The 25819-nt window shown below is 35.5% G+C and overlaps 1 protein-coding gene across 2 annotated transcripts in view; it reads right to left on the reverse strand.

The window, feature by feature from the left end:
* Positions 1-4946: 4946 nt before the first annotated feature.
* Smox (Smad on X protein) overlaps positions 4947-25819 on the reverse strand; it is a 137656-nt gene continuing 116783 nt past the window's right edge. For both annotated transcript variants that reach the window (XM_081735607.1, XM_081735608.1), the window contains 3 exons: positions 22983-23207; positions 15258-15402; positions 4947-6481 (listed from right to left, as the gene is read on the reverse strand). In XM_081735607.1, the coding sequence (XP_081591733.1) occupies positions 6358-6481; positions 15258-15402; positions 22983-23207 (494 nt within the window). In that variant the 3' untranslated portion in view covers positions 4947-6357. The remainder of the gene's footprint in view (positions 6482-15257; positions 15403-22982; positions 23208-25819) is intronic.

The following is a 25819-nucleotide window of genomic DNA, read 5'->3' on the forward strand; positions in this document are numbered from 1 at the left end:
TATCCACATTTTAAACGAAAGTGTTTCACTAAAATTTCATGTAGAAAGTATTCTACTGTACGTTTTAAGGAAAGTAACTGTAATAAAAATAACTGATTATCACTGAAAAGTAATCTATATAATAAACTAACTTTTAGGATATGCAGGTGTAATTATAAAAGCTTTGCTACAAAAAGACATACACAGACCATAATTTGATAAGCTCAGAAATACAAAGTAAGAAAATAGCGTTTAAGATTCAGTCTTCAGAGCAATTTTCACTTAAAGAATGAACATACACTATTTCAAAAATGAAGATAAGACGAGAAATGTTTACAACTTTTTTCGTCACGTCTCGATTCTCATCTCTAAAGCAAGACGATAATTTGTGTTAGCCTTGTCCCATCTCGAAAGTAAAATGTTCATTCTCGTCTCGACTGTTTTGTTTGAGAAACGAGATGAAAAATTCCTCTTCTCGTGGGTAACACTAAACAAAACCGAAATGTTCTTGCCAAATGTAACGTTTTTGCTTCTAATGGTATGAGAAAAGCGATAATAAGCTCTTAACTTTTAATCTTCTACGAGATAATTATTATTAGTAGTAGTTTATTATTATTACTGTTATTATACCTGAAGATATGGTAGTTCAAATATTGAAACATCTGAGCATTCAAAATCTGAAAATAAGAAAAAACTTGTCATTCACGATCAAAAGCCACCAAAAGTTCTAAAGTAAATTAAATACTTGCTCCCCTGTAGATCTGATCGGACGATCTTTAGATTACTGGCCGAGCGCATTGACCACTGAACCACGATCGCTATCCAGTAAACGACTCTTCCTTAGTATCTTCACGTTAGGTTTCTTTGCCCCCGGTTACAAACTTCTACGTTACTTTTTTTGTTTCGAAAGGTCTTTCGCATTTCTTTTATGATGATGTAAGACAATAATCTTTGGATAGTTTATATTAGTAACTTGAGTGTTTCTTAAAACTTTGGTTTTCAATTTTGTTTCTTATCCACGCCTAACTACAGATATGACAGATTTAATCCTCATACTCTGCATTTGGTTTCAAACCAGTTCCCATTACCTTTGCAAGGACTTATATTCGCCACTAAACAAGCGTTTGTTCGACGTAGTATTGAAGCACAAGGATCGCGTGGTCACCTCCAAATTGAAATGATCGAAGTGTTACCTTCTGTTTCTTGTTCTTTTTTAACAAACATTAGAAAAAAGGAATCATAAGATAGCTGTGGTGAGATTCGAACCCAAGACACCTAATGAATATCTTATTGTTCAAGTACGTTATCCACTCACCCAAAGAAATTTCTGTAATAAAAATATATGGGACTTGTTGTAATACTTTTGCTGTATTCACGTTAAATGCTGAGTATGAAGATTTGTTCGGATTTTCTTTTATTTTTACAACTTGTCTAAACTGCAATATTAAAACATATGTAACTAACTATTTTATTTATATTTCCTACTTGAATAACTTTGTTAAACATAATTAGATTACGAAATGGATGCATATTGTAGATTCCAGGAAGGGTTAAACAATGCAGACCCCCGACAAAGATTTTTTGATTAATAGCAATATATAATTTCACCATACAAGACGCTTCTTTTAGATTTCAGCGTAATTAATTAAATACTTACGAGGATATACAGGTTTCTATGGTAGAAAAGAAATATTGTGTCACACTCAAGATTTCTTCAAAAGGCTTGTCCTAACCAAGACTTGGCTACTTGAGCCTTTATTCGGCAAACCGAAAGTTTCTGTTTATTTTTGGTATTTTTCTAAAATCAAGGTTTTATTTTCTTTCTTTCTCCCTCCGACGATTATATCATGACAACTCTCAAGTTGGGAGACTTCGGCAGTAGTAAAAGAATAGTCGAGATGTTATAGGCACTAGGTTAGAAATCCGGGGGTCAAATCTAAGTCAATACTTTTAAACTTAATTCGTTCTTTCAGGGTGTATGATGATTTCTCTGCTCAAAGTTCTCCATCCAGAGATGAAATGCAAGAATCATGCATATGTTAACCGAGAGAAACAGAGAGGAGATATCCGAAACATTCATCGATATTCATATTTGATTATGTTTTAGTTTATTTTTTTTTTTTATTCTTCTTTACGAAATTAGTTTTCGATTACTTAGAATATAGCAAGGGATAGTGAATGATATATTACAGCGTATTACGAGAGAGAGCTCGTATTCTTTTGATATCGTATATGCATCTAAAAAATACATGCTTGTGTTATTAATTGGAGATTAAATTACACAGATTCATGTTATGTGCACGCAAATTTTGACTATTTGTCATATTTAAAACATTACATGTTTTCTACTGATGCAATGGTTTTCGCAAATTGAGCTGACATACTGCACATCTTGTTTTTACCTTCTTAGGTTGTCTTTCTTTTTCCGTTGTATTTCTTTTCCATTTATGTTTCATTTTTCGAACACTGGAAACCAAATAACACCAAAAATATTCGTGTTAGCTTTAATGTGTAAATGAAAGATAATAATAATGCATTTTTAAAAAATAAAACATAGGATAGTTTTCCTGATAAAAAATATTCTCACAAAACAAAAATGGAAGTCAAAATACCTCGACCTGATATTTTTCATAAAGTTTTAGTAGAGATATTAAAACTGATGACTAGAAAAACTGAAGGAAATGTTGAAGCGAATAATGTAAAACTTGATAGATTTTACAAAATGCTGTAACCTGTGAAATGAAATGAACTCTTGACTAACATTGAATTTTCCTTGATAGATATCTAAGGTTAAACAAAATTTCTCTTTAACTCTCTCATATCAGTCGCTCTGTATCGTTGCAGAAGTATGGATATTTTATATTTTTTGAAGTTTGCTACACTGACATGTTTCGAACAAACTAGTGCACTTGAAGAAGTGTTGGTTGTCTAACTTTCTAGGATACGCAGATTGGAAGTGTGAATGCACTTTTGCTCGTATGTATACAATTTTTCGGTGCTCCATCATGTTCCAGGTTACATTTGCCGTCCTTACTTTAATGTCACGGTCTTACGACTGCTCACTGACTCAACACACGATTGCACACTGGATACGCTTGCAGCTGTTGCCTCGGTACGACATCACAGTGCTGCCATCTGTTCTACCCCACACCTCTTGTAGGATGGATCAGTCATGTGTCCCACCATTATTCTGTCCACCACAGCGCCTACACAGTATTTCGGTAAGTAATATTCACATGTGTCTTCATAATCATTCATAGATATGTGTAGTCTTCAGCCCGCCCCAGTTCCGTAACGATCGAAAATAGGACACATGTTCATAGGACTTTTTCAGTTTATTTTCGCATGTAGAATCACCTCATAAATTGTTTGACATTCCTCTTGAATCGCCCTGTATATAGTGACTTATCGTTGAAGTTCGTAAAACTGGTGATAATCCATCTCAAATGAAGATCGCTTCTTGTTGTAAAATTGATGTGGATATAATCTCTCTATTTCCTCGATCTATTCTCCATTATTTTAAAAACTTAAATCAGCTTAGTGCAAAAATGTCTCTGGCAAAGTTGGTCGAACGTATGGCCTCGCACCATACTCACTCCGGGGGGAATTTCAAACTTGAAAAACAATTGAATGAAGAAAACAAAAAATATAACTTTTTTCACGGGTCTCTCAACATTTCTCACGGTTGCCTCCCCTTAGATGCGGTTCTAGATAAATGCTTTGTCCAGTGTAAGAATGTATTCAAAGTTGTCTCCCGCTAAATAGTGCTCGTACTGTTATCGACAATTGGTGTCACGTTCTGAAATGTGTTCCAGAAAGAATATCTTTAAAAAAGCTCTTCCAACTCTCGTACCGAATTATATTGTGGATTATCTTGAAGAATGTTCCATGATTTTAAATATCTTTCTGCGTACCTGGGTTCTTCTCTTGACAAGAGTTTGCACTTCCCATATAGGAGTTGAGTTCATTTTAGTTTAGCGTCCCGTTCAGCAGCGAGGCTATATGAGACGTGGACCTACTGATTAACGTGGAATCCAAACCACATGAGCTCCCGCCGGGAATCGAACCCGGATTCCCATATAGGAGTGTAGGGTTCCTAGCAGGACAGAAGTTGGCTTGTTTCTGCCCCATTTATTGCCTTTTCTGCATCTTTTTAATACACGTGCTATGCCGTTCTTTGACACGGTTAATCAGTCTCCTACACATTTTATTATGGTATTATACCTGTGTTTGGCAATAAATGTGCTCGGTCATAAGAACAACACTTGACAGCACTACTATTCATGTAACTGTTGTCAGACAATTCATAGGCTTACAAAATTATTTTCGTGACATATTACAGAAAACACAGTACTTTATTCGTTTTTTGGCATTAATGCCAAATATACTGCGTAAAGCTTTCCTCATAGTAAACAATAAAAACAATCCAAATTCTTACTAATAGTTACTAGTTATTTATGGTATGCTGGGAAGACGATGTTTTTAGTGTTGAAATAACACGCTATAGTGGTAGTCATTTTGAGTTGTTCTAACACTTCATTTTTTGCTGTGTGCACAGCAGTTGAATTTGTGTGTCCCCGTTCATTGATTCCGACATACAGTAAAAATTAAAAAATGCCGTTCTGAGTTTCAGACATTTCAACTAATAAAAGCTCCAAGGGAAATGTTAATGGGTGTTAGCATTTTATATATACTTTATACGGTTTTTCAAGTCAATCTTTCCAATTAACAGCATTCTCCGAGAGAGAGAAAAAAGTTTTCTTGATCAAATTCCATTGTTCGCGTCTCATCTTCACATCGCTAAAAGACAAGGAATCGCAGTAATAAGATAGTCATGAAAAAAATAAATCAACATTTACAATATATAAAATACACAATTGACTCCAATGAACACGCATGTAATATAGTTACCACATTCTTATTGTTTGTTTGTTTTAGTTTTTATATAGGGTAATACGATCCACAACTCTCTTGTACACAAATATGTTTTATTTCTCACTTTAATGCTCTCATAAACAAAACACTGAACAGCCATTAATAGCAAAACTCTTCACAATTGTGCAACATATTTTAAGACTTTTGTTTTTAATACATTAACCATTTCTCAAAATCACGTTGTATCTGTAGAACAGAACTTCATATCTTGGCACAAGTATTTTATCTATACAATTCTTTTCCCCCCAGAAAATGCCCCTCATTTTTAAAATCATTTATTCGATGAGTAGTAAATCATGTAAGCGTTTTGTCATTTACAATTGTAGAACATAAAAGAGTATGTTGATCACTGGTTTGAGTATTATTTGCACACACATTTTCTTTCCATCCCTTCTACAAAAGTACCTAAAAAAATTATATGCTTCCTTGAAAAACCGTGTTAACGCCCAATTAAAAAAAAAAAAAAAAAAAAAAAAGAAACCAACCTCGATTTCATACATAAACTTAATTTGCATATGACTTCCATATTTTCAGCCTTTATAATGTACATAAATCACACAGAACTGATTCTACAATCATTGTTTTATATTCTTCTGTCAAGTATATGACTCCATAAACAGACAGGGAAGATACAGAGATATTAGTCTCTGAGGAAATAAGCACAGCACAAATAAAAGGAACTAAAAAAAGAGAAAAATCATTTTGGTACAAATACAAACATCATCTCCTCAAAAGTCTATCTATTCTGTTTACGATACTCTACAGACCCTAAATGCATTGTTAATACAATGTCTCTTCACCCTTTAGGCAGCCTCCGTTCCTCTTTACTTATTTATTTATTTCAAACATCTATTTAGTACTTAAATACTCATAAAAGCAAATCATGCTTACAAGAAAGAAAATGTATCAAAGAGATTTATTATCATCAAATAAAGTTACGATATCTGCCATTCGCTTTCTGACTTTTCTTCTTTTTACTGCTGCCAATGAACTTGCTCTCTTGAAATTCATCTGGTGTCAGTTGTTCTATACACACATCACAAACACATCTATCACCAAAAGACCTGCTGGAGAATATAACACAGGTTCTGTGTTTATTTATAGTAAAGCTCTTCATTTTTGTTTATTTGTTGTTATTGTTCGTTTTTGTACGAACCGTCAATCAGTTACTACTGTTGACTGTTGGAAGTCCCATTCACATCCAGTTCATTTAATTACCAGATGACCCCATATACTCATTCACTAGTTGTTGATGGATATTTTAAAAATCGTACGCATGGCCACTCTTGCTTCGAAGGTACTGCCAGTCCTTAATAAGATGTTTTATTTCAAGGTCGACAACCCTCTAGAACAGGATGTGTAGCAGTCATTTTGTGCCCACCTTGCACATCTGACTACAGCCTGTTTCCCCTCCTTGTACTTAGATGCAAACATTTCACGCTTTCACGACATGGAACTACAAGGAAGACGGGGAGAACCCATCTGAGTCAAAACTCGATCTAGCCATTGGAGAGGTCCATTTAAGTGTAACTCAATCCAACACGGTGTCGAGGTCACCGTTTGCCGCCTAGAAAATAGAAATAGGAATGCTGTATTAAAATCACGTTACCCTAAATTAGTCTTAACACAAGTTATTTCAGCAAAAATGTGAAAAATCTCTTTATGAGCAATTATTTAAAACTTACAGTCTTCGCTCCGACATGGAACAACTATGCATGAGAAAAATGTTAATAAGCATGCAATATTTTCATCAACATGTCAACAAAAACAGGAACCCAGATATAGCCAAGTAAATTGTGCAGCTGCAGTATATGAAAAACGCACTTGTTTCATTACTTTCATCAACTAAAAGTACTGTCTATATGTTCGGAAATACCTTCTAAATGTTAAGTGCGTGATTATTTCCTTTTATAAATATGCCTGCCCTTCGCAGGTCTTCGAATTAACTTTTAAAAATAAAAAGTTGAGAGAGAGAGAGAGAGAGAGAGAGAGAGAGAGAGAGAGAGAGAGAGAGAGAGAAAGAAATATGGCAATTAATTAGATAAGTTCAGTCAGACATGGGGATCTTCCTATAAAGTTGATATCTAGATCTTTACTACTATATAATGTTGTAAGAAAGGCATATTTAAACATATTTGAATTGTCGTTTCGATTTATAAATACAATCAGTTAAGTAAAAGCATGTACTGCATAACTAGCCGTTGGTACCACATATCATTCTAATTCTTTCATGAGTCAATAGAGGGAACCTTCGTCTTTGATGCGTTGTTACGAAAGATTCAGTTGGGCTTCAATTTTTGCCAGAGAAACACGTAAATCGCCATGTCGCGTACGCGTCGCGCTACGAGCCTGTGTTCCTCTGTAATCACCCAAAAGGTCCAAATATGTCTTATGCAGCGGCTGCTAAGTACATGAGGAAGTCGACATCATTTGTCCGTAAGTGGGCTGAGGGATATAAAAAGACAAAAAGTGTTGATGACTTGCAGGAACGTGGCTCGACAGGCAAAGTAAAACCTAAAATCGAAAAGCAGATCCTGAACTTGTTTTCGCGGAATCCGACCTTAACGTTGCGTCAAGAAGCAGCTAAATTGAAACAAAAGGGTGTTGATATATATATATATATATATCTCACGTAGCTATACGAATCCATCTGTAAGCGCATGCCATCAAATGGCGCAGTTCGATAAAGAAACCTTTGTGAGGTGAAAAGCACATGAAGAGGCGACTCGCTTGGGCAAAGGACAATATCGACCGAGATTGGAGCAATGTAATTTTTACTGACGAAGCTTCTATTTGGGGTCATGCTATCGTCCCACGAGCGTGGTCATCTTCCACCAACAGGTTAGTGCAGCGGACCGTTAAACACCCAATAAAAGTTCATATTTGGGGCTGCTTTTCACAATTGGGTTTTGGAAAGTTGCATCTGTTTACCTACAACCTAAATGCTCCGAAAATGCTTGAAATTTATAAGAAAGCTTTGTACCCACTGCTGAACGTTGGTTCATTCAAAAAAACCGAAGATTGGATCCTGCAGGAGGACAACGATCCGAAACATCGCAGCAAGCTTTGTTCTGAGTGGAGGAAGTAGTCTGGCATCGAGACACCTGATTGGCACTCGCAGCCACCGGACGCAAATCCTATCGAAAATTATTTACTTTGAAGCAAGTTATGCGAGAAATTCGTCGCATTTGGAAATCCTTGCCAAATGAATACGCCGTGAACTTGGTCGAAAGCATACCTCGCCAGATGTCAGGCAATCATCGACGCGGATGGTGATTGGACAACCTTTTGACAGGATTGCATCTTTGTTCTAATCTTGTAGAATGTACTCATGTATTTAAAAAAGATTTTGAATAAATATTTCTGTGCATAAACCCGAACACGCTCTTACTTAACTGACTGTAATCCATATACAAGTTTTTATGAACACGATTCGTCAATTCAAGCGTGTTTTCCTTATATTACCATGAAGTGAAATTTTTGACATTCATTTTTCTTGAAATTTTCAAATGCCTATCAAAACAGTCTTATATTCCTTTTAGAAACACTATGCATATTATCCTGAACGGACTTTGACGTAACTTATTTTTTTCTTCCTCATTCGGCCATAAACTTTTCCAATTTCCCTCATGCTTTTACATTCGTCGCTTACTTCTTTCTTAAATACTGAGATTTCGAAGTTTACCAACTTCCAAGTTCAACATCAAAATACCTACCACTGGACAATCAATTAGCTGTATATCACATTTTTATGATTTATTAAAGTTTCGGTATTATCTATCTTCCAATGAATTAATTTACTGAATAACTATAGAAAACATTAGTTTATGCTCCAGTTAAAATACTTTCATCAGCATCTTGACAAATAAGTAAGTACAGTCATGTACTTTCATAGTTTGTCCTATATATGTTTAGTAGCCAACAACCACTGTCAGAGAATATTAATAAAGTTTGTAGGCACCGAAGCACCCGAATGATAAAAATAATCGACTATTTATCACCAAGTTTGAAAGCAAGTATTAAATAAAAGTTTAACGTCCCACGTTTATGCCCTTTAGGCTAAGGGAGACGATAATTAAAGGATGATGGAAGAATTGGTGGAATGAGACTGGGAGGAACCGGGAGTACCCCGAGAAAACCAATGGACACGGGTGTCCACCACAAACTTACGTGGCCGAGAAGGAACCAGGGACCCCATGTACTAGACATAAGCGCTCTACCATTGAGCCACCGCGCCCCCTTGAAAACAAGTAAAGAGAAAGCAACACATGTAGAACGAAGGAAACATAGAGCAACGTTTCATTAACCCTACAAATGTTATTTCTAAGATAAAGAAGCAACTCCATTATACAACAGCACGGCTTAAATTTGTTTCTACAGTGCAGAGATGTTACTTATGTGATTCTTTAGTAATCCTTAAAGAATTCGTATTGATGAAAGCAAAAATCCATATACACTGAAACATATACTGTGAAGATTGCTATATTTACCGTTGAAGTTCTTCGGGGAGTACAAACATTCTGTTAATTCACCAGGTAATTGTACCCGAGAAATATATCTCCCTTCCCATTTCAATGCATTTTTTAAATAATGTTTAGTGAAGCTTCTAGTACAGTCACAAGCAAGAGTGCACACCCATCTCAAAGTGTTCTTATAATCATTATTATGTTTTTTTATAACTAACTTCAAAAAGAATGCACCGCCAAATTTAGTACGATTTTCGATAACGTACTATTATGGTAATTGTATGTCAAAGGAAATTAATCCGTTTTCCTTCGCCAGGTTATCGATGAAAGAATATAAGAAAGTGGGTATGAACATGAACTTTCACTTCTTCCCTCTATTGCTTCAGAAGGAATTAGTGGATTTCTTTATCATTTGAAAGAATATGTTATTTCTTTTCTTTTAAAGCAGTGAAAGCTGTTCTTCAATTGGTCAATAAATTCATAAGTTACTGACAGAACAAATTCCTACATAAGGACTTCTTTCTCACCGTGTCTGGAGAAGGAACAGTTTGCGTTGTATTTTTGCTTGAAATTATCCCTTATATAATCTTGTAGCTATCAGTATTGAATAAAGGAGACTGAAAATTAGTAATAGTTACAAAGGTTTTTCCACCGTTCACTATTCTGCATATCCACAAAACTGCTATGTTACAACAGAAAATAGCCGTTAGGCAGAATGCCTAATCCTAAAATGCCTAAAATGCCTAAATGCCTAAAATGCCTAATTCCTTAATCTTACAAATGAACGCACGGAAGTTAATATCACTGCTTCGATTTCGACAAACATTTCGTGGGGTAACTACAACGTGTATTTACATCTCCTGTTTCAGCAAATTTAAAAATTACAGAAATCAACTTCTATCCAAGTCAAGATGAAGCTCCACACCAACACATGACACGAAAGTCATTGCGTGGAACGAGGAACGAATGAATATGATTCGCATCCTCCTCTCTCATTTCGTTTCGTCTGCAACACAATGCATTCCACAGATACACTACGAATATAGCGTAAGTTCTTTAACCCCTTTTTTTTTAAAGGTAAATTATAAACTTTCAGTCAAGCAGTTGCAGAATCATCCCTATTTATCCTAGGATCATGGTTCGTACCTCATTCTCTTCAGAACAGAAGAGCCTTTCAAACGGTATCGTTCACATTTCCCTATAATGTCCCTGAGGCGAGAAATTTTGAGAAATTGAGATTTTTCTGAACTTTTTTTAACCCCTCTGAACCCCTCACCCCCCGTATTAACGCACAGATCTCAAAATCAACCGAAAAGTATTAAGAGGTGTGGGGAAAATATTTACCAATGAGCCCCACAATACCCCAGATTACTCCAAAAGACCTGGATGTAACATAAAAAAAATCCTGAGACATCCCTATTTATCCTAGGATAATGGTTCATACATCATTCTTTTCAGAAGAAAATAGCCTTTCACAAATGGTACCATTCACATGTCTCCAGGTATCTAAGGTAGGAAAACCGTGAATAAAAAAGCTATTTTTTGTTAAAAATATCCTTTTTAAGAATCTTTTTGCCCCACTGGATCCCCTGTTTTAACGCAGACCTGAAAAAATCTGAAAAATATTAAGGGGTGCACTGAATGTGTGTGCAAAATTTCAATCCTCTAGATGCAAAAGTAAGCTCGCCAAAAAATAAGAATATGCATAACAAAAAATATTTTTTTCAGTTATGACGTCATCACATCCTATGTTTCTACACAGAAAGGCGTGAAATCATACGTAACGTGTTCTACAATGCTTCCATGCTTTTAGAAAACAACGAAGTAAAAAGCTTTATTGGTATTTTTTTTAATCGAATAATGAAGGCATTACCCTAGTACCTAAAAATAGGCATTAAAATTTGTAAGGGTTAAAAATTCGTTTTTTTCAGTGTGTCATGTAATCGTTCGTGGAAATACTTCTAATACCAAGGCTTCCAAAGCAAGAAAAGAATGAACTAATTTTTCAAAATTACAAACAAAACAGCACGTTTGAAAACTAAATAAACAAATATGTGAAAGAATTGGGTTGCAATGTATTTCTAATTAACAGATCGGTACTATATCGTCAACTGCACAATAATAATAATAATAATAAATACGTCAACATTTACAACTACTGAATACAAGAAGCAAAAATCACGTGAGTCAGACCCATCACTGTTACCTCCTATATTATCACCGTTACTCTCAGTTTTCTGCATATTTGTGTAAGACATTCATTAAAGGTAGGCACTGTAAAAATGAGCAAATACCCTCAGCAGTTTTTTTTTTTTTTTTTTTTTTTTTCATACACAGAAAGTAAAAAGATACCAAGTGAGTCAATAGTGTGTAAAAACTACGCATATAGCTATTGCTCGGGATTCATTGCTAGAATTAGGAACGAAGCAAGACGAAAAAAATTGGGTTTCCATTGACGAGACAACTAACACTGTGCTAATGTCCTTGCTAATGTTGTTAGTTATACAAACGAAAATGATCGACGGCCAGAATACTTTCCCTTGCATGTAAGCACCTACAGGAAACAAATGGTACATCAACATCCAATTCTTTATTTCAGCACTGAATTTCCTTTGGCTGACATGAAAAAAGGTGGAACAGCTCTGTGTAAGCGTCCGTTTCTCCGTCTGGCATGACCATTACCGAACTAAAGAAACTCGTGGTGGTTCATTTTTCGAAGCGGATCTCTAATTTTAAATACCAAGAAAATTACTCAAAGCTTCATCCCGATTTTTTAAAAGTCTCCACAGTAAATGATAATGAGGCCATGTACTTTCATCTTTCCTACTATGTATTATGCAACGGTCAAAAGCTAGTTGAAGCAGTTAAATTTCACTCCAAAGAGGATATATCTTCAATTTACATAACATTTTTGGAAACGAGAAACAAATACGGTTATATTTCCTAGATCATTATTTTTGTAGTGAATGAAATTAGACGTGTGTTACAAGGGTCAGATTATTTTCACAAGAAGTGAGAGTTCTTGCACCTAACAACAAACTGGGGGACAAATTAAAGGAATGGGCAAATAAAGGCATATTATATATATATATATATATACACTACGTGAACGGCTTCAAGAACACCACGATTGTACCCGTAAAAGTAGGAAGAATAAGAATAAGAATAATTATTTATTATCGTTAAACAACATGATGTTGCATACATATAATATTTACAATTATAATTAATCTATACAATACTTTATATTTAACCTAGTACTACTTTTCTATTTTAGTCCTAGAAATTCTGAAATACTATATATACAGTTTTCTAACAGCCACTTTTTACAAACACATTTAAAATTTTAAATCTCTATTTCTCTCACTCTAATAGGTTATACAGTTTCATCCCTATATATTTATAACTATTTTGCTTTTGCACAACCGCACATGGGGAATATCTATCTCATTTTTGCGTCTTGTATTGTGTGAGTGAACACTATTTCGAGCAACATAATTCGTACGTTTTCTTTGATATACATAAGGCACGATAATATGTACAAGGACAGGATGGTCATTATTTAAAAATCTTTGAAAAGATGTCTACAAGATTCTCTCTCTGGAATTCCTGTTATCGTTCTTGTTGCTCTTTTTTGCCACTTAAATACTGTTTGTGCCCCGGAAGAATTACCCTATAATATGCCATACGACAGATGAGAGTGAAAGAACGCATAATATGCAGTGATTAATAGACTCTTACTTACAGATATTTTTAATTTGCGTAACACATATACTGCCCTTGATAATTTTTTTTACAAAGTTGCATAGTATGCACATTCCAGTTTAATTTCGTATCTAAGTATATTCCTAATGGATTAACTGAGGAGCATTCTTCTACATCAGTTATGGAGCAGCTGAGATGAAAGTATTACCTTCTCTGTTTTATTGTGATTCAAATGTTATTTACTGTGGAACAGCCAAATAGTAGATTTATCTATTGCCTCATTATTTTTCGTGTGTATTGCATTATTATCTTTCGTTATAAATGTAGTGTCATCGACATACATAACAGTGGTTTCTAATAAGCAGTCAGGTAAATCGTTAATATATACCAAAAGATTTAATATTAGAAAGTGTGCTGTCTGATCGAAGATCAATTTATGAAGTGGGACTTGGAAATAATACCTTATTATATACAATCGAAGTTAAGATTTCTTCTCAATGCCAAAATATCTTAAAATTAAACCTCTACGCTAGTTCAAAAATTATTGGCCATTTCTTTGCATTATTGTGTATCGTGCTAAAGTGTAGAAGTCTGGATTGCTGTGTGAGGTGATAAAGAGTTGTAAGTAATCTATTTAGTAAATATACATACAATATTTCGACTTCTTTCTTTAAAACAATATATTCTTTATAAACAACAACCAGTATGTTAATGAATTTCTGAACATTATTTATAATCTAATTTCAGTTTCTGTATGTCACTAAATGTTTACTGTGATTAATTCGAGGTTATTTCCTGCCTGCTTTCTATGTTTTTAGTGCCTAAAAATGCAGTTTCTAGTTTTAACTTAAACAAAAGTGAAATATGTTGGCAATCGTGTCAGGGAGTAGGATACAAATAAGTAGAACAAAGCAAAATAATTCTAACTTTCTTTTGTTTTGTCAATTCTTTAAAACAGGATAATGTTTCATTCACGAATCTAGATAATATAGAGCATAGACATATATATATATAGTATTATATATTCAGGGTGTTAATGAACTATATTAGCACATTGCAAGAGGGGATTCCTTACATCAAAATAAGAGAAAAGGTTCATGTGGACATATGTAGAAAAAAAGTAGTTTCGGTACTAGGGCTGTACAAAAGCGTGAAATAATACATTGCAGCACGCGTTATTCCGCATACGAGGAACCGCTGAGCTAGCGGTCTTTTACATTTCCAACTTCCCGCCGACGCATTCTGTGTTCACTCTTATTATGGCTTATTTTCAGCCTACTTTGGACCCATCTTTAAAAGTCAGAGTACATCTGAGAATTATGAATTTTGGATGGCGTATGTTTAACTTCCTTTACGCCGATATGGATCGCAACTCCATGGTTTCTTATGCCAACATCTAATCAGGTAACATGATTTTTAATTATATTGAACATGAGACGCTGTGCCCAGTGACTGCATCTATGATTGTGTTACACCCTTACACGTGTCACAAACCCGCCAGAAAGAAAGAACAAGAAAAAGAAGGTTGTTGTTCAGGTGATAAGATTAAAAACATTTTTCTGATAGCAGGCGATTCCGCCAATTAAAATGAGTTTATACCCTGGAGACTGTTTAAAGAAAATATTAAATTATAATAAAAATCAGAACAAAACTGAACAGAACCAACACTGGCGAGACAAATCATGACCCCGCATGCAAACACCCAATCTTTGGTAATTAACCATCAAAATAAAATCTGAAACTGAAGATAAACTTCTAAAATAAATAAGGTCGGTGGAAGCAGGAGAGCATCAATCATCTTGTTCTACAACAGATCCGAACATACAGTAGCTGTCTCCAAAGGAAGAATGGTGATGGGACTAGGAGTTGTGTTCACACTGTAAGTTGGTTCCAAATTCTATTTTTGCACACGGTATTCGTTTGAGCTGTGGATAGGTAGTGAAACTAGTATCCAGTGAGATATTTTATACTACTATACATCTTGTTGCATTTTTATCAATAAGAAATCTGTTAAATGTTAATAAATCTTTCTGTTCAAGTTGAACTTAAAGAGATCTAATTTTGTAATTCAATAGCGGCCTTCTTTTAGCTCTTTACTTAAAATTTAAAGATACAAAAAATTTAAAAAGCAAAACACACAGTTATACTCGAATGTTATGTTTCAGTACTTACCTATATTCAGCACCCCATCCTTTGACGAAACTCATTCGAATGGTGCACATTCTTGTCAACTGATATACAGCCTCGAAACCCTGGCTCACTGACTGGGATAATAATGCCGCGAATTCTTGATTATTAAAAATTTTTAAATTACAACCTGAAACAAATCAGAACTGAGTATTAGTTTTACGTAATTAATTTTAACGAAAGAAAGAATATATTTTATACAGCTCGCCAATTAAACATACATTGGAATGCTTTACTGTATTATATTCATTCAAGAAAATAAGAAACTTCCGAATTTTCGTCTAAACTAAGCATATTTTAAGAACACTCAATAATATGTGTATGTTAACACAAATATAAAAATTTCAAAAAACAACTGCGAATATATATCTGCTATGATGATGATTGGGAAAGACTTAAATTGATGGTTAATATTTACATGGATTAGATATATATTTCGAAATTCAGAATTAAAAAACTGGCATGCCGGTAAGGAAAATTAACAATAAAATAAAATACAAAAACCTATGAATCTATACATACATTTTAATTCACAACTTGAACAACCACCCAACGCGAAACCATGCGAATGCACATCAGAGTTCTGAATAGTCTATCCATAATCGTAGGTTCAATTTCTAGCAAGTGTGTGAGATTGATTGGTTGGTTTCTTTTAAGCCCAATGTCAATTTTAGCACTGAGGTAATATGATACATGGATCTAGTACAGCCGAATATAGGAACTAACTACATAAGATCCCAACAAAACCAAATTCTGAATTCCCGAAAACACAAGCGATAGCCATTTTGGCACAATTTTGAAATAAACCAAAATAATTTCTCGAAGTAAATAGAGGAAACAATTTTTGATTCTTACAACATATTCTGTAAAGGCGGGAATTCAATGATATTCGAATTCCTAGGTAAACTACTTATAGAAGGCTTTCATAACTGGTATAATCTGAAACCTCTTCTTAAATTTTCTGATGTAGAGTAAGTTCTAAATCACGGTTGATATTTAGCTTACAATTACAAGGGATGGATAAGAAGTAATACAACTGTATTCTAGTAGTAATACTGGTTTTATTAGCAGTATAAATACCAGCACTTAGTTCAATGTAATCGTCCACCATGTCTACGACCTTCTATCATACTTGTAGAAAGCAACGTACGACCGCTCTATGGAACCAGTGATTGCTCTCTTGTGTAGTAATATTTCCGCGAAGTAATTCTTTCATCTCGGTGAAGAAATTCTAATCTTACGGAATCATAGCTGGGGAATACGTCGTATGTTCTCGAGTATCGCCAGTTATGCAGATCATCCACAATTTTAGCACACAAGATATAGCAAATTTTTGAATAAAAATTCTTATCAATTATGTGCAAATCCTCATTTCTTATCATTAATTAACCTAAAACACACCTGTTGCAGTAATTTTAAGACAACAGCATTGCCAGGGGCAGCGTTTCTGTCAAAAACACTCATTTTACGGACTTCCATTAAATAGCCTTTTCATATGGCAACACTGCAACATACCTTGTCACATTTTCACACCAATGGATAAATGTTGATACATACTGTATATATACACACAGGAATTTACCGCAGGAAATCCGTATCCGTTTTCTGCAATTGAATATTGATTTTCTTCATTTTGCACATTTTTTATTTTACACTTAACGGTAATTTCTTTCGTTACTATACAAAACCGTTACAAGTTTCAGCACTGGTCATGATCTCAAAAATATCTACATAGAACATGCTTACACTTGTTTCAAGTCTCAGGTCTTTATCATTCTTAGATCAAAAGATTTACGCAATCAAACTTTGGGTTGCGCAACTTTACGAACACACATGTATATATAAACAGAATCATGCATACTAAACAAATGTATACTATTAACTCTTCCGCTAAAACGCTTCACCACGTACGGCTGAGAAGAAAAGATATTCGAAATTAAGCATCCAGATGGGCACATGTTAGAATTCCAGACCTATCCCATGATGGAAACATCCACCAGGATGATTCACAGCTATTTTTTTTTTTTTCTATTTCCTCCTTTATTTCTTTTTCATTTTTTCCTACTTGCGGAATCATTTATGATGTACTTTGTTTTAGTAGAGATTGTTTTCACTATTTTTGTGCTAAGTAATTTACTTTTCATTCTCGTCTCGAAACTCATATACCACCAGTCCCACAGTTAATCTAACAAACAAGGTATCTTTGCAATGATGTATTAATATCTGGCAGCGGGTCCACGGTGGCTCAATGGTAGAGGGTTGCATCTCTTGCATGTGGTCCTTGGTTCGATCCCAGCTCGCTTCAAGTGAACTTTGTGGTGGACGAACAGCGTGTACGTGGGTTTTCTTGGGATTCTCGCGTTTCCTCCCACTTTCTTCAATCCACTATTTCATTCATTTCTCATCATCACCGTCTCCTTTAGCTCATCCGGTATAACAGTGGGATGTAAATCTCAAAGATTTAATTTCATTTTTAATTTTCAATATCTGGCATTTACATAATGCGGCAATTTGAAATCAAGAGAGGAACTGTAGAAAAAGAGAGTGTAAACACAGGAAGTTTTCTTACTTTGGATCATTCAAAATACGACCCTCCTGCATCCATACATCGTTGTGTCCTGGACGTCAGTGCATAGATTGCTGGGAGTCCCTTTGCGGAAAACCCTTGTAATGGCCTTCTAGATGGCCGTTATCTCATTCAAAGTTCGAACCTTTGAGTGCAAACTTGGGTTTACGAAATAGAAAATAATCTCATGGGCTAGAGCTGGTGAATAGGGAAGGGGGGACAACACAGGTTGAGTTAAAAAGTCTTGCACAATCACTGTCTTGTGACTTGGGGCATTGTCATGAAGCAAACATCACTGAACATCAACCCGATACTCAGGCCTCACACGTGATACCTTGCACACATAAGCGCTTCAATAGCTCAAGGTAAAATGAAGCATTAACTGTCTGTTCTGTAGGCACAAATTCCTTATCCACAATGAGCTTACTATAGAAAGAAGAAGAAGAAAAAAAAAGTAAATTTTGGATTTTGACTGGCACAGTTTTTTGACCTGTGAAGAGTTAGTAGACTTCCACTCTGATGTTTTATTGACGGGTCATATTATGTCTCATCTTCAGTAACGATATTCAGGAGGAAGGTAGGGTCCCTACTGATGGCAGCAATCAGTTCTTTGCAGAGATAAACACTGTCCCTTCGTTGGTCATTTGTTAAGGAATGAGGCACGAAACGGGCACAAACCTTCCCCTTGTTGATATCGTGGGTTATTACTTGCCGCACAGTTCCTTAATTCACGTACAACTCCTCAGCAAGGATTCACAGTTCGCATTTCGATGTTTCATGATCAGTGTACTCACTTTCTCCATCAATTCCTGTTCTCATTGTCCTTGATTCACTTGGATGTTCATAGTCTTCAATTGACTGTCGTTTCTCCCTGGAACGCGTGTGCTATGCAAATACACGCGCACGGGATAAACAAGTGGTCCTATACATTTGTTCAGTTTCTGTATCAGTCTGCGTAAGCAAACAAAGACGCGCATTAAATTTTGCTCTTTGTTCCACGTTGAACTCACAATGTAGCTTAGCAGCACGTGCCTGCATTCACCACGCCTACACACATAACTATCAGCCACGATTGAAGCACTTGGTATCAGTTACTCCTGAAACATTCTTCTTTAGTTTGCACCACAGCGCACTTGCACAGTTGAGCCACATGTTGAGAAAAAAAATCAGTCTCGATTTCAAATTGACACACTGTGTAAGACAATAATAATAATAATAATAATAATAATAATAATAATAGTAATAGTTAAGTTTCCAATTGCGAGAAGATACTTCAATATTTTAGCTTTTTTTGTTGTTAAAACCATGTTATTACCGCTAAAAACTTAATGTATGTTTAACTTACTCATCTTATAGGAATGAATAATTGAGGCATCAACATTAAAGAAAGTAATTTCTAACTTAAAGAAAGCTATGGTTTATCGTGTAGATACATTGTACGTAATTGTTATATGTACATACTATATATAAAGACATCGGGGCCGGAGACCAGTGTTCGATTCCCGGCGATAGCTCTTATAGTTCAGATCCCACGTTAAACTAGGGGTTCACGTCTCATATAGCCTCATTGTTGAAAGGTACGCTAAAATCAAATCCAATCCCAATGTACATAAAATTAATAACAGAGTAATTGTATCTTCCGAAACGAGTTGAGTTCCGTTACATCATTTCTAAAAGAACAGTATTTTGTGTAATTTCAATTATAAATATTGTACTATATTACCTACCATATATTGTTGAACAAACTGCTTTCTTTCTTACCAAATCAAGTTAATCCGAACGGTTAACTTAAAGTTGCAGATTAAAATAACAAAAAGTGCGGTCTGAATCCGAAATCCAACCTGAGACTCGGGCTAACTGTGCTAGCCACTACACTACTCACTCCGCTTGCTGAACTGTCGCACACCATTCACTCCTAAGAACAGTGACCATACTTTCAGATTACATAGGGGGAGGACGATGGCTTAGTGTTAAAGCGCTCAACTTTTGGTGCGAGGAGGCGCTGGTTAGAACCCAGGCTAAGTAAGTTCCTGTCCATGGGTTTTATAGTTTCCTCGCACATATTCATTCCACAAATTATTTCAGAACTATTTACCTACATTAGTCATCCGTCTCCTCTGCTTAAAGGATATAACCGCGGGGTAAAACAAAAAATTTCATTTCATGGCCTTTTCTTTTCTGTTTCAAATCACATATACCACAATTCCTACTGTACTTGGATAAGAGTGCCTATACTGAGAGTAATCAATCGATTTTCCTCCCCATTTCTCGTATAGGGAGAAAGTTGCAGGCTCGATGAAAACAACTGGGAATTAAACGAACTTTCTGGATCGAGTTTTAAACTGGTCGCTTTTCAACTCAATTACACAACTGGATTTGCCACTCGAAGGTCCCCACGCGCACAGCAACTGTTTTCCTCACACCACTCTCAACCTTCACGAACTGATCTCTTACTATCCGGCTCCCAGGTTGTTACCCTAGTAGTCAAGTGTTTGACCGTCATTGGCTGAGGGTAGTTTGAGGATCAAGCCGCTTGATTGTGAGGCTTCGGCAGCTTTATTTTCCTCAGTACAAAGGGAAGGACGGCAAAATGAAACTGTAATTTTGGAATAACGAACCATGGCTTAGTTATTTTGGAATAACTACTATGTATTTGAATAGAGAAACCACCAATGTAACTAAACGCAAATTTTTGTAATGCTACATTTTCCTCGGCTATATTAGCTTTATAGATGAATACATTTAATAATAAGAAGTTGTTCGATAAATTTACATTTCTATGATGTATAACCAACCTTGATATTTTTAATCTCTTAGAAATACCACTTCCATGAAAACAGAATAAAGTAATTGTCCTATCACTTACTTCGTTCCCTAATGGCTTAGCATGAACTGAAGTAAGGGCTTGAGGATTGTTGGTCTATTTTATGTATATATGTAGTTTCAACTTATATTTTATGCAAGAATTCTCACATATTAGCGCCTTGCCCGCGCCTTTGGTGCACCGAGTTCCAAACTCGATTCCTGGTGGGAAGCCTTCAAACCTGAACGCATTACGGGCAGGTCTGGATTCCACCTTAAATTACAGGTCCATGTCGCATATAACCTTAGTGCTGAAAAGAGACGCCAAACTTAAAGAAGTAACATTATTACAAGCCGGACACAATGACAGAACATATGAGCGAGTGATACACTAAAATTTTCTCAACATGATGATAGTGTCACCGCGAAAATTTAGATGTACACAAGACTAACTACCAGTTACGAAAGTCTACATTAAGTTGTCGTCTACGAATAATTTCAAGAATAAATTTACCTTTCTTCTAAGAACGTAACATGCTGTGTAATCCAAGAATAAGTTAAGAGCTTACAACTGGCATGGAATTTAGATGATGTGTCCAATTGTTTTTATTAATTCCGATAACAACTTCGTCGGCAACTGTCAACTACCTTTAAATCGACGATCTTCGTGTGTGTAGTTTCTACTTTCCTTATCTTGATTTCTTTTGGGAATTTTGGCTTCTATCCTATTTGAAAATTACTACAATAGCATTTCAAATAGGAGACAGACCAAAATTCATAACAAGAATAAGCAGGCTATAATGTACAGAACGGATGCACAAACTACAGGCACGAAGATTAATCGATTAGAAGAAGTTCGCAATTGTCAGTCATCAAAACTGGTTTTAAGATAAAATCAGCTAAATACCAACTTCGAAATACGGAATGTTACCCACTGGTTAGAAAGAAAATTAAGCTTTTGCAAAGTATAGTAATTTCACAAGTTTCTGAAATACGAGGTCTGGCTAAAATATAACGAAACTAGTACCAAAAGTACGGTTTATTGTCACGAACTTAAAAAGCTAATCATCTTTAATATATTTCCCTCATTTCTCTATGCATGTTTACATACGAAGTTTCCATTGTTGGAAGCAATTGTGGAAACCTTCAGGTGTCACAGTCTTCAGTATCGCTGCCGTTTTCTGTTTCACCTCTTCCACATTCTCCCTTGAATTCCCTTGAGGGCGGACTTCACTTTCGGAGAAAGAAAGGAGAAAAACACGGTGTCAAGTGAATAAGGTGGGTGTTCCAACACTGGACTCTTGTTAGTTACCAAAAACTGCTTAATGGTTCAAGCAGTATGCGAAGGAGCAGTCGTGATGCACAATTCATTCATTGTTCTTCCATAAGAGGGGCCTTTTCTTCCTCATGCATTCTCGCAGCTTCACCAAAAACTGCTGATAATACTGCTTATTCACTGTCTGACCTGATGATACTCGTTCAATCAGCAGCAGGCCATTGATATCGAATAACACAAGAGTATGACTTTCGATTTACTCTTTCTTGCGTATCTTTTTCCTTCACAGTAATGAGGGAGTTTTCCAGTGCATGGATTGCCTTTTCGTTTCAGGATCGTACTGAAAGATCCACATCTCGTCACCAGTGACGATTTTCCTTAACAGTTCGGTTCTGCTTCCAGGTGTTCTTGTATCACTACACACGTGTTTCCGCTCCTGTGTGAGGATTTTTGGTACAATTTTAACGCAAGTTTTGCGCGTGTTGAAATAGTAATGCAGAACTTAGCAGACAGACTCTTTATCGATAACCAAGATATCTGCTATTATCTTAATGCTGGGCCTGCGATCTTTCCGGACAATGTCAGTCACTTTTGCACACTTTTTCCTCTGTTGTTGCTTTGATGAGACGACCCGATCTTTCATCATCATCATCATCAACGTTTTCGCGTTTCTCGTTGAAGTGTTTGTGACATTCACACACTCGCATACCTGACATTGTATTATCACAATACTACACATCCTGCAACAGGTTCACACACTTGGTTATTTCTTTAATTTCACAAGAATTTCACCTTAATGCGTGCTCAATTTTCACATTTGGCATTCTTCTGGTAACACGATTGCACACCTCTTTCTTCAATCGCTGCTCAAGACTAAACCCGACTGAGAGCGGCAACTCATGCATATCATTCTCTTCTCGAAGGCTCAATGTTGCTCTGCGCACATGCGCTCCCCACTGCTCCATGTGTACTACTGACAGGATTGTTAGTACTTTTATTTTTTAGCCAAGCCTAGATTATGTTATATACGTATTAATTAATTATGGACAATATAATAAGGTATTACCTGGTGGTATTTTACAAACAGTAGCTGGATGCCAGCCATAGCGCTGGTTGCAGTTTGGAGACTGAACAAATATAGACGAGTCACTCAAACATTCCGCAAACACTTCGCCGCCAATATAATACAGCCGCACTCCCTTTCCGATGTGTCTTCGCGTTTGCTCTACAACAGTATTTCTATTCACATTCGACAGAAGACCAAGGCAGAATCGTTCAGAGTTGCTTGGATCTAAAAAAAAAAAAAAAAAAAAAAGGATACATCAATCTTAGTATATTTCGTAATTTTGTACGTGACATAATAAAATTTCAAAATAACTTACACATATACTGAATTTAACCAACAGATAAAAGTGGGTAAATTTTTTATCAAGTGAAATACTTTCTGTTGAACATACAGCACTGTTGTGACAAGTTATACAAAACTAAATCAAAATTTACACTGTAATGTTTACTCTGTACAAATATATCACTTGTTACCGGGATTCAGGGTTTGCAATTTGTTGACACGATACATGTATTAATCGTTACGTATCACTTTCTGTTGGGAAATGTCTAAGATACCAATCCTAAATTGTTCGTGCACCATGTCTACTAAAGTTTAATGACTGTATTGTGGTGATCAAGATTCAGTGTCACGTTGTCAATTTTCACTCTTACCCTACATGTTTAGAAAAATACATATAAATAAATAAAGAATTGTCCAAGCCAGCCAACTTTGTTCCACAGAAACGGAATAGCATTTTTTTTATTTTCTTTCCCTCGGTTCCAACTAAGCGACCAAATCACACAATGGCAAATAATGATTACAGGAGTTGGCCCAGGGGAAAGGAATCAACTCCGGAGCCCCAGGAGTATTTCCCCAACGAGGCTCAAAATGGATTACCTGTATTTTTGCAGTGTTACTTTCACCCTCTGTTTATTTAATTCCTCATGTCTGCGTGGAATTCTTTTGAAATCTGTTGATACACCAACAGTTTTCGCTGTGCAGTACGTCACCCTCCAATCGCGCTATTGGTAAAATAGCAATATCAATAGAAAAGGCAGATGGTGCTTTTTCCGAATACAATATTATACAAAGTACACAATACCATCCTGACACTATTATCAATAAAAATGAAAGGTACGGTAAGTCTTGTAAAAGTCCAAAATAGTGCTACTGGGAAATTCAGAACATTTATGAAGAAAAGAAACTTATGAAGTCAATATTGAGCCAATATGAAAACTAAACGTCATTGGAAACGGACGGCGAAGTAAACCAAAAGTGTCCCTAGCAACTTCTGAAACGAAGTTCACAAAACGAATTCTTTCCATACGAAACGAACTCTCTTCTGTTCACAAACTTCTTTTCTAATATTCATTATTATTATTATTATTATTATTATTATTATTATTTACTTACTACACTATTTTATTACCTTCTTCGATTTGCTATTACAAGAGAACCCAATTATTAAAAAAAAAAAAAACTACTTACACATTTATATACTGATCAATTATACTTAAAAAAAAACCAACTTAGATTTATTAATTTTCTTTCCTCTCATTTAAACTCATTATAGGCAGAAACTGATTTCTTTTTTTAATCTGAGTTTTCATATTTCACGTCCTTACGTAAATTAGCCTATGAAGGACAGGAGTAACTATTAACGTGAGCCACGAACGAAGATCTGCGCTCAAAGCCAGTATAGTTGACGGGTGCACAAACCGACATGCACGATCAACCTTCACAGTATTTACTTTCCGAAAGAGCTGGATTACACTACCATGCCATTGGTCCCGGCTGACATGTTTCTTGTTCTACACCGTTCCTTTTGATACTCCTAGGTATGAAAAACACTCGAATCTACGTGACATTTCCAAGTCAGTTTCGCCTTGTTATGCGCAAGGTGACAATTCAGTTCAATGAATTCAATATGACAGTCATTTAGCAAGCCAAGTAACTGAACGGTAGCCCCTCCATAGGAAAGTGAAATACAAATCGCCTGCACTTAACCCAATGAATAATTCTCAAGCTTCATTTTTTACATCTTTATTACAAATTATAATTTATATAGTTTATTATTAAGAATCGAATACGTCCTGACGACAAATTTAGTAAATGTTCTCGGGCTATCAGCCAGGTGAAGATATTATCCGACATTTCGAATGCAATGTCTGCATTTGAAACGTCAGATGTCAATATCTTCACCTGGCTGATAACCCGACAACACTTACTAAAATTATTTTTATGAGAACATCACACCTAATGCCACTTGCAGGACTGATCAATATTGTATTAGAAAGGTGCTAATAAAAAAAACATGCAAATGTCTTCGTTTATCGAAAATGCCAATTAATTCAGTTTAATTAATTAATTAATTTATTTATTGTTTCTTACTCCTCTATCTCAATATGTTATTTTAATCTAACGCCAAAAGTGTAGTAATTTTTTTTTTTTTTTTATTCGTCAGTGCTTCACAATGAATCACCTCCAAAATATATTTTATATTAAAAAAAAAAAAAAAAAAAAAAAGCAAATAATGTATTCAGAAATAATGATCGAAAAACTGTCCAACACATCCATCATTAACAAATTAAACACATTTGCCTTCTTTCGTGATATAATTGGTCCGAAGCTGTTTTTAAGGTGGATCACTAGGTGCTCTCGGCGCTATGCTAATCACTGCTTGAACAGCGCGGCGTTGCCAGATAGTGTCGAGTGTTTACTGGTACCAGATAATAAAGAACGTAATCATGGAATTCTGCTTGGATACTTATTGGAGAAATTAGTTTTCGACCCTTACCGCAATTCACAGCTAAATTCCGCTTCTCGAAATACAAAGCTAGAATCCAAGAATTAAA

The sequence above is a fragment of the Thermobia domestica genome, chromosome 13, assembly GCF_964235325.1.
Source record: "Thermobia domestica chromosome 13, izTheDome1.hap1.1, whole genome shotgun sequence".
Classification (NCBI taxonomy): Eukaryota; Metazoa; Arthropoda; class Insecta; order Zygentoma; family Lepismatidae; genus Thermobia; species Thermobia domestica.